Source organism: Poecilia mexicana, unplaced genomic scaffold, assembly GCF_051168715.1.
Source record: "Poecilia mexicana isolate PSO_F unplaced genomic scaffold, ASM5116871v1 scaffold_21, whole genome shotgun sequence".
NCBI lineage: Eukaryota > Metazoa > Chordata > Actinopteri > Cyprinodontiformes > Poeciliidae > Poecilia > Poecilia mexicana.
The window spans coordinates 15,104,849-15,114,506 of record NW_028263390.1 but is presented as its reverse complement, the minus strand read 5'-3'; the positions used below and the strand labels follow the sequence as shown (position 1 = coordinate 15,114,506).

Genomic DNA, 9,658 nt, shown 5'->3' with positions numbered 1-9,658 from the left:
ATAAGTAAGTGGTCCGGTAATCTGAAATAGAGCATCCTGGGAAATTGAGTTTTCAAAGGTAATCACGCTAAACCGTTCTTTTATTATTTGATAAACTAACTGATCGAACGTAAAATGTGAACAAATATTAATAGCTTGGATCCATTCCTCAACTAAAAACCATCGCATTGTGGGAGTTGGGAGTATTTATACTAATTTTCTTCTCGAACCTTCTGATCGGTAATAGTTTACCCATAGAGCACCGCGGCGCTTCCTTTCTTCTCTGTGGTGCGGTGGTCCAATATGTCGCTGTTAGATGGTCCGTTAAACGTGCTCGGCCAGAGAACTACTGGCGAGTCTGTTCGCACTCAGAATGGTGGGTTGTTGTTCATATTAATTCTGTGCTGCGGTTAAACCTTGTGAATATTTTACAAGCCGACAGAGTTTGAACTCAGTTTTTAATGTATAACACACGTGCCGCTAAGGCTAATGCTAACTAACTTTAATGCTAGCCTAAATGCGTTGTTGCGTTCTATTTCCCTTAACTATTAATGTCTTTTACTTTGAATAATTGCTGCATTTTATTGTAACACAACCAGTTTTAACTGCAGGTGTTTAATCCCATTTTAGTACCTTCCACTCACTGTCTAATGAATGGAGGGCTATGCTAATGGGGAAGAGAAACACTGTCATGGTCTGAAGGTGTGGCTAGCTGATTGTGCGCCTCACTAAATAAGCTGACAGAACAGTTGAATCAGAAAGTTACTTTTCAGTCAGTTGTGTAAAAAAATGTGTCTTTAAGAAACTCCGATGGTAGCAGAATGGTTTTGTGCTATTTACAGTCATGGCTGCAGCATCCATCGCCAACATCGTCAAGAGCTCCCTCGGTCCGGTGGGCCTCGACAAGATGTTGGTGGACGACATAGGGGTGCGTGTCATTTTTGTTTTAAACGAACGTATCCACTCAGAAATGATTCTAGTATGCATTGATTGCTTATCAGTCCTGACTTGGTCATCCTAACAGGACGTCACCATCACCAACGATGGAGCCACCATCCTGAAGCTGCTGGAGGTGGAGCATCCTGCCGCCAAGGTCCTCTGTGAACTGGCTGACCTGCAGGACAAGGAGGTTGGAGATGGGACCACTTCTGTGGTAAGTGCTAGCTGTCAGTATTTATTTATTTTTAATGTGCATGTTATCGTGTCAGGTAATTTTCTGATTTGTAGACTAAATTATACAAATAAACATCATACTCATATTAACTAGACTGGGTTTGTCTGGAATGTTTCATTCGGGATTATGCAAAGAATTTGCTTTACAGGATTAAAAGAACCTCAGCCAAACTCCGTGAACTCATTAATGAGCATGTTCATCAGAAATCTTTGTTTATTTCTGCATTAATTTGTGCCTTGTACACTCTTGACCATTTTGTAGGTTGGTTCTTAATGGAATTCTGAGGTTCACAAAACAATTTTCAGCAACTTTACTTCACTTTTATTAAACATCTGGGTGTAAAACAGAAGTCAAAACCTGTTCAAAGCAACATTTTTCTTATTTCTTTGATGCAGGTGATTCTTGCTGCAGAGCTGCTTAAAAGCGCAGACGAGCTGGTGAAGCAAAAGATTCACCCCACGTCTGTCATCAGCGGATATCGCTTGGCGTGCAAGTAAGACGAGGATACCAAATATGAGATCGCGTTGAAAGCGGATCAAGATCATCTTTACAACTCCTTATTTTTGATCTTCCAGAGAGGCTGTGCGGTACATAAATGAGAATCTGACTATCGGGACAGATGATCTGGGAAGAGAGTGTCTAATCAATGCAGCAAAGACCTCCATGTCTTCCAAAATCATTGGAGTGTATCCTAAATATTTGTCTGATTTAACAAGATGTCAACAAGATGTTGTGATGATTTCTAAGTGTCTTGTGAAGGTGGAAAGCAATTCAGTTTCATCTATGTGCCTTGACGGTGGGTCCTTAGTGATGCGGACTTCTTTGCTAACATGGTGGTGGACGGTGCCATGGCTGTGAAGTTTGTTGACGGAAAAGGAGTGGCCAAATACCCCATCAACTCTGTGAACGTGTTGAAAGCTCACGGCCGCAGCCAGAAAGAAAGTTTCCTGGTGAATGGATATGCTCTGAACTGCACAGTTGGTTCACAAGGTACGTATTCTACTGGATTAGTTTGGGTGCTATTCACCACTGGCCTCAAGAACTCCCTTTTTTTGCTGCCAAGTCTTTTAGTGATGTACGCAGTGATACGCGTGGGAGACGGTAAACTGGTTTCGAAAAGAACAGAGTCACAGTGGGATGAAAGCTGTGATGCTTCTTCTTCTTGATGCTTTTTGAGTCCATTTCTGCCATTGAATGCTTGTTTTGTATCCCCACAGAAATGGTGAAGTGCATTGTAAATGCTAAGGTAGCCTGTCTGGACTTCAGCCTGCAGAAGACCAAAATGAAGATGGGGGTCCAGGTCGTCATCAACGACCCAGAGAAACTGGACCAGATCAGACAGCGGTACGTTATGGATCGTGTCTGTCTGTCTTCTCTCATCTTTAGGAACAATCCCATTTTAATTTGCTGTGGCACTAGTCCAATAGTGCATACAGTGATACGCGTGGGAGAAAACATGAGCAGCCACAAGTCAAGGCAGCAGCTTCTCTCTAAGCTGCAGGGCCACTAATTTGAGCTGGACACATTTTGTATGTGTTGATACTGTTGACTAGTACAGCACTGTTGTCCTGCTTTTGCTCTGCCTTAAATTCTTTGCAGAAATATTTGAAATATAAAAAATAAATAAAATGATTTGTTTGTGTGGTTTTAGAGAATCTGACATCACCAAAGAGAGGATCCAGAAAATTCTGGCAGCTGGAGCAAATGTTGTACTGACCACTGGTGGCATTGATGATATGTGTCTGAAGTACTTTGTGGACAGCGGAACCATGGCAGTGAGACGGGTTCTCAAGAGGGACCTTAAACGCATTGCCAAGGCAACAGGAGGTACGAGCGAAGCACGTTGTCCTGTGTAATGGCTCTGCATGTCTTAAAATATTTAAATGAAAAATGTTTGCATTTAATGTGATGTTTTTGTGTATTTTTAGCCACTGTCTGCCCCTCCCTGTCCAATCTGGAAGGAGAGGAGACATTTGAAGCCACTATGCTCGGTCAGGCTGAGGAGGTTGTGCAGGAAAGAGTCTGTGACGATGAGCTCATTCTCATCAAGAAGTAAGAACATTAACAGTCATGCGTAGCTCCTAGGTTTGGTGTAAAACAGTATTAAATAGTTAAAATTTTAAATCAGTGTTTACATCTGAGGTTGTTCTTAAATATTTGTGGTGCATTCATTGATAACTTGATAGTAGAGGTATACCAGTAAATCGACCGCGACTTCCTTAATTTTGGGAGATTGGTGATCAGCCAATATTTACATGTGAAGCATTTAAGCATCTACCTTCCCAAAGGTCTAAGAACCATCGTAGAATCCTCTTTTGCTCTGCTGTGAGAAGTTTAACTGGCAGACTGGTGCACCAGGTCATGTCTGCACATTTGAAGTTACCACACTGTTGCCAACTCTGCAACTTTCATGTTATATTTAGCAACATTTCAGACAGAAAAAAATTTGCATCGGTCAAAATTGGAATTTGTTGGCCGTGCTTCTTAAAGATCAGCCACAAAGTGCAATCGGTGCAGTTGTGCTGTCATGCTACAAAGTTTTCAGTCTGAACCTGTCTCAATAATGAATTAAATTCAGGAACTTGTCTGCTCGACAGAGAAGAGACTTGATGCAGTTTTCAGCTGAAAGATTCTCCTTTTAGTAATTTTACTGTTTTTCATTCCTTCAGTACAAAAGCAAGAACATCAGCCTCCATCATTCTGCGTGGAGCCAATGACTTCATGTGCGACGAGATGGAGCGTTCACTGCATGATGCTCTCTGCGTGGTCAAGAGGGTCCTTGAGTCTAAGTCTGTTGTACCAGGAGGAGGCGCTGTTGAGGCAGCTCTGTCCATTTACCTGGAGAACTATGCTACCAGCATGGTGGGTTTATAAAGCCCCAAGCCTTCACCAGTAGGACTTCCTTTAAACTGAATAAACTTTTAAACATCCATTGTTTTCTTTCTCCAGGGTTCCAGGGAGCAGCTGGCTATTGCTGAGTTTGCAAGGTCTCTTCTCGTAATACCGAAGACTCTGGCTGTGAACGCAGCGCAGGACTCCACCGACCTGGTGGCCAAACTGAGGGCTTTCCACAATGAGGCGCAGGTCAACCCTGAACGCAAGAATCTCAAATGGTGAGTTTATAGACTTGTCGCAGAACTGAATTCATTGAAAGCAGAGTCCTTACACAATTTGGAAAAGTATTTTAATTAAAGATTTTGTGCCACTATTTAATTGCCTGGAAGTTGTGTTATCACTCCATTTGTCTTTGTCTTTTTCACCAAGCTCTGCCATAAATTTGAAGTAAAGTTTTATATGTATACTTAAAAATGTCAAAATGCTCTGTGAATTCTGGAAAGTCAAGTCTGGAAATTGGATCTAAAACTATGTGGGGTCTCTGTGACTGTAAGAATGCTCATGAGTAGAGCCACACATTAATGTAACAAAGAACTTGGATGCAAAATTTGAGAGCGTATCATATTTCAGATGTCATGTCACTAACATATTTAGCCTGTTGAACAGTTTCTCTGCCGTTCTATGATGCCTACAGCTGGTGCATTTTCTTAAGTGTCAAGAACCTAAGAAAATGGTTCTTAACATTTTCTTAGGTAGGATTTAGGTGGTATGCCCCCACCTCATAAAAATGGTGGGGGCAGAATTATAAAAAGTCAAAGTGTGGGTTAGTCATTACCAGTTTTACTGCAGTATCCACAATTATAATTTCCTAGTATTACAAAGGTTTGCTAATAGAGAGAATCAAAGCTGTAGAAGGTTTCTGTAAAATAACACCGTTTCTATTTTGAGGCTTCATGTTAAACTTTTTGTTGTGTAGGATTGGGCTGGACTTGGTGAATGGCAAACCCAGAGACAACCGCCAGGCCGGAGTGTATGAGCCCACCATGGTCAAGACAAAAAGCCTCAAGTTTGCCACAGAGGCCGCCATCACCATCCTGCGTATCGACGACCTCATCAAACTGTTCCCAGAGCCCAAAGAGGGCGGCAAGTCCTACAGAGATGCTGTAGAATCTGGATCTCTAGATGGTTGAAATATTTCCTCGTCTCTGTTGGTTCAACATCTGTATTTATAAATTACTGAGCTCTTCGTGGCTGCTGCTCTAGTGTATGCCATGCATTTTGCCTCTTTACATTTCTCCCACCATCTTTGGATTTTATGCTTCCAAAGGAACTGTTAGTGACTGTTTTGGTTTTGGACACACAAATAAAGCTTCAATGGCTGTAAATGACTCTTTATTCATTATTATCAGCACATACCTATCTGCATTACAGTAAATTAAGTTTACAGGAAGCACTAGATCAGAGAAGGCAGCTAATTATTGGCACTGACATGTTTTATCTGCACAACTTTGAGGAAAGATGTTCATCCTACAAGCAGATATCGGAATGTTGAGAAATGCAAACCTTTCTAATAAAGGCGTAAATCATTGCAGCAAAATTAAAAACATCCTTACAAGACAGTGTTTGTTTAAAAGCTGTACTCCAAGTAACAAATTGAGCTTCACAGTTTGGAATTTGTTTCTGTAGCCTAATGAAGCCGACTAGTCTTAACTGCTGTAATCTGCACAGGTTTAAGAAACCTTTACTTTCCAGTTCAGACTAAATATTTTAAGATCACTAAGGCAAACACCAAAAGCTGCATAATTCAAATTCACAGTGATAATGGCTTTTTATATGAGAGGGGTTAAGACCACCACATTACAGCATGTTTTACATCACCCAACAATGTAAACATTTTATAATCCCTTAATTAGCCAAAAATAAATCATGTGCAATCTAAGCTTTAAGACAGTGGTCCCCAAGGTCGGTCCTCGAGGGCCGGCATCCTGCATGTTTTAGTTCTCTCCCTAGTTTAGCGCGCCTGGATCAAATGATGGCTCGTTCTAAGAAGAACATTGACATGCTGAAAAGGTTGTTACTACCACCAGGGAGAGAACTAAAACATGCAGGATGCCGGCCCTCGAGGACCGACTTTGGGGACCACTGCTTTAAGAGGTTTGTATCTCAAACCCTCTCCACACACATGGCGACGCCCATCCCTCCTCCGATGCAGAGGGATGCCACGCCTTTTCTTCCTCCAGTTCTGTTCAGAGCATGCAGTAGCGTCACCAGGACTCTGCAGCCTGACATGCCAATGGGGTGGCCCAGAGAAATGGCCCCGCCGCTCACATTCACCTGAACAACAAAACAAAAGCTTTCAGTGGTACGTCAGCCGATTGCCCCCACCTCCCCCCACCGCTGGTTTACAAACTAGACTAGAGCCCAGCTATTGATGCCAGTCTTTACTGTTACCTTGTCTTCATTCAGGCCGAGCTCCTTAATCACAGCAAGAGACTGTGCAGCGAATGCTTCGTTGACCTCAAATAAATCAACTTGATCCAGCTTCCAGCCTGCTTTCTCCACCTAAACAGGAGTAACTCAAAATTAGAAAAAGAGTTGAACAACAAAATAAAAGTTTTTCGATTTAAGACATTTAATGTTCTGTTGATATCTCACCGCTTTCCTGATGGCCGGTATTGGCCCGGTTCCCATGACAGAAGGGTCTAGGCCTACCTGAGCCCATGAAACAATTTTGGCCATGGGTTTTACGCCCCGTCTCGAAGCCTCTGATTGGCTCATTAAAACAGTAGCTGCTGCGCCATCATTTATGCCTGTAGATGTAGTATTAAATCAGCTTTATGACGGTACAAAGTCCCATTTTATATGTGTTTACTGTTCAGGAGTAACTCTGGAACCTGAGGCGTTTCCAGCCGTGACGGTGCCACTGCTGTCCTTAACAAAACACGGTTTGAGTTTGGACATGGTCGCAACGTTGCTTCCGTGTCGAGGAAACTCGTCCGTCTTCACCTCGACAGGACCTGAAGGACAGAGTAGCAGTTGAAGACGGAATGGCAAAGTGGTCACTGTGCAACTGAAAAAGTCTGGTACCTTTTCTGGACGGCACCGTGATGGGGACAATCTCCTGATCAAAATGTCCTGCTTTCTGTGCCACCTCGGTTTTGTTTTGAGAATTGACAGCAAAAAGGTCCTGCTGCTCTCGACTGATTCCCCACTGCTTCGCAACGTTCTCGGCTGTCAAAGGTTGGCGATCAGCGTTAAGTACTTACTGACAGAGTGCACGAAGCTGACTGAGTTGCTAAGCGTTTGCATATAGACTGAGACCTGTGATTCCCATGTGATAGCTGTGGAAGGCGTCGGTCAGGCCATCCGCAACCATGGAGTCCTGCAGGGAGGCGTCGCCCATCTTCACTCCTGCTCTCATTTGCAGTGTGTGAGGAGCCTGATTATAGACAAAAGAAGCGATTGGTTTTATTGCACAACTTTGTGTTGCTCTATCCTTTAAAACTTCAACATACACGCCAAGGCCTGTGGTTGTGAGGTGACGAAATTTGAAAACTTTAAGGAATATGAACACTTTGGAGGACGCCATATATTCACATCCTTCTACAATGATTTCCTCGTTACCAACCCTGCTCATGCTCTCCATGCCTCCTGCTACTACCACAGTGGACTCTCCAGCCTGGATGGACTGAGCTCCCAGACACACAGCTTTAAGCCCAGAGCCACACACCATCTGGCAGCTCCAGGCAGGGACCAGGTACGGGATGCCAGCGGCAACGCTGGCCTGACGTGCTGGGTTCTGCCCTTGACCTGAAAGAGAGTTTTAGAATTATTATTGTTTTTTTTAATTATGTAGGAAACAATACTGCAAGATTTGTTAAATAGTGTGAAAACTCTAAAAGGTTTGCCAAACATTTACCTGCAGTGAGAACATGTCCAATGATAACCTCAGAGACCTCTTCTGGTTTCACCTCAGCCCGCTTCAGAACATCCTTTATCACGGGCGAGCAAAGGTCACGCAGAGTCAGCGAGGACAGAGCGCCGCTCAAGCAGCCTGTATGAAATCGACAAGTTATTAAAGTGTTATAAATAATAAGTGGGATGTCTAAATCTATTTTCGGTTTTAAGTGGTGAACCAATCTTTTCAACTATATCTTGTGTTAAACTCTTAGAAGTAAAATGTTTAGATCTTCGCTGAAATGGCCTGTACAAAACGATGATCATCACATTCTAAACAATTTGACCTTTCAAAACTGTTCATTTGGAGTTCTAAATAGATATTTTTTATTTATATCCACACTCTGAAGCCCAAAGTAGTATAAAATCTCTCAGAAAAGTTATTGATTATATACCTTAATATCTGATTTACAGCACTTTTAAAAATGTATCCTGGCACTTTTAAATAAACACAACGTTATACAGTTTGATATTACCAGTCTTGACCTTTAATGTTTCAGACATTAAAGCAATGTATATTTTTCTTTGAAGCAAAGTTCTGCTAAAGGGTTGTAGGACCTGAAGTAGCATCTCTTATTGGGTTCTGCATGTAGAACAAAAAATCAGACAACCTGGTTTCTATTTATTATAATATTTCAATTTATTTATTTTATTTTATTTATTTACTTTGCAGAGAAGCTAAAAATGATGTATTAGTAGCCTGAATGTATAGGAAACTGCATGCTACTTTATGTGGTTTATCTTTTAACAGAAACGATCAGTTCAAAAATACTGAACCTTTTGTCCCTACAAATGTTTTGAGTTGTTTTTCTTCAAATTTTGATTCGCTTTTATTTAACAGCAAGTGGCTAGGAATACTTTAATGGGAATAAGTTAATTAAATCAGATCAGAGAAGAAGTAGATGTCGTGTCACGTCATTTATTTGGTAGCCAATACTAGCAGGCTCGTGTTCCATGGGACTACAGCTACCGGCCAATCAGCAGCTAAGGAATACTCCAGATATAGAAGCCAACCAATCAAAACTCACCAGGAACCTTGCGAGTTTAAGTGCAGGACAGAACCTCTTTGCTTAATTACAAACGTAAATAAGACGTAACGTATAGCACTTAGTATAAACATATGCATAAAATAAAAATAAAACTCGACACAAATGAATCTCTTATCCTCACAGATAACTACACAGCAATAACAGTTTAAGAATGTAACAAATGCATAATTACAATGTATGAAAGTCCAGTTTTAACAAATGACTCTAGAACGTTAAGGACGCCTGGCTTTACCTATTGGAGTCCGGGCGGCAGAAACGATAACAACAGGTTCGGCGTTCATCCTGAAAGGTGCTGGTTTGAAGCTGAAGTCTTCTTTTTATTCTTGCCTGTCCACAGACACGGCTCTGTTAACACTGCATGGACGTTTAAATAGGAGGTGTACAAATGAAACTCATAGAGAAACACAGCGCCACTGTGTGCTTGGGAGGATGAGCACAAAAGGTTTGCATAAGGAAGAATTAATATGGAGATCCAACTTTTCCACAGTTCCAATAAATAATTATTCATATTATTTAAGCGTGTCATTAACTGATCAAATACAAGAGATAGACAACTTGTTAAAAAAAAACAAAATAGGTTGTCAATGTAAATATCTATTATAAGAATCTATTAATATTTGTATGCATTTCACTAATTATTCTAGGTTACATTTTAAAACAGGAA

The 9,658-nt window shown here is 41.5% G+C and overlaps 2 protein-coding genes and 1 non-coding gene across 3 annotated transcripts; 2 read left to right on the top strand and 1 right to left on the bottom strand.

The window, feature by feature from the left end:
- Positions 1–223: 223 nt before the first annotated feature.
- On the top strand, positions 224–5,373 carry tcp1 (t-complex 1). Its single transcript, XM_014991860.2, has 12 exons — positions 224–355; positions 822–907; positions 1,004–1,132; positions 1,549–1,646; positions 1,729–1,839; positions 1,962–2,143; positions 2,371–2,497; positions 2,805–2,980; positions 3,082–3,205; positions 3,823–4,015; positions 4,103–4,266; positions 4,965–5,373. The coding sequence occupies exons 1-12, from the start codon at positions 283–285 to the stop codon at positions 5,176–5,178; spliced, it is 1,677 nt and encodes a 558-aa protein (XP_014847346.2). The 5' UTR covers positions 224–282; the 3' UTR covers positions 5,179–5,373.
- LOC148153065 (small nucleolar RNA SNORA29) lies at positions 597–734 on the top strand. Its single transcript, XR_015761891.1, has one exon. It is a non-coding gene; the product is annotated as a small nucleolar RNA SNORA29 (small nucleolar RNA).
- acat2 (acetyl-CoA acetyltransferase 2) lies at positions 5,364–9,385 on the bottom strand. Its single transcript, XM_088001783.1, has 9 exons — positions 9,227–9,385; positions 7,908–8,042; positions 7,617–7,798; positions 7,310–7,427; positions 7,076–7,219; positions 6,883–7,005; positions 6,644–6,798; positions 6,440–6,550; positions 5,364–6,322 (listed from the first exon to the last, which is right to left on the bottom strand). Exons 1-9 carry the CDS (start codon positions 9,273–9,275, stop codon positions 6,152–6,154), a joined length of 1,188 nt encoding a protein of 395 aa, XP_087857909.1. The 5' UTR covers positions 9,276–9,385; the 3' UTR covers positions 5,364–6,151.
- Positions 9,386–9,658: the final 273 nt, after the last annotated feature.

Bases quoted from the DNA above. Each gene is read 5' to 3' on its own strand.
- tcp1 (XM_014991860.2), top strand. From the start codon at position 283: ATGTCGCTGTTAGATGGTCCGTTAAACGTGCTCGGCCAGAGAACTACT. The intron at 908-1,003 runs GTGCGTGTCATT...TCATCCTAACAG, and splicing joins TGTTGGTGGACGACATAGGG to GACGTCACCATCACCAACGA. The intron at 2,144-2,370 runs GTACGTATTCTA...GTATCCCCACAG, and splicing joins CTGCACAGTTGGTTCACAAG to AAATGGTGAAGTGCATTGTA.
- acat2 (XM_088001783.1), bottom strand. From the start codon at position 9,275: ATGAACGCCGAACCTGTTGTTATCGTTTCTGCCGCCCGGACTCCAATA. The intron at 7,799-7,907 runs GTAAATGTTTGG...ACTCTCTTTCAG, and splicing joins TGGACATGTTCTCACTGCAG to GTCAAGGGCAGAACCCAGCA. The intron at 7,428-7,616 runs GTTGGTAACGAG...GTCTATAATCAG, and splicing joins GCATGGAGAGCATGAGCAGG to GCTCCTCACACACTGCAAAT.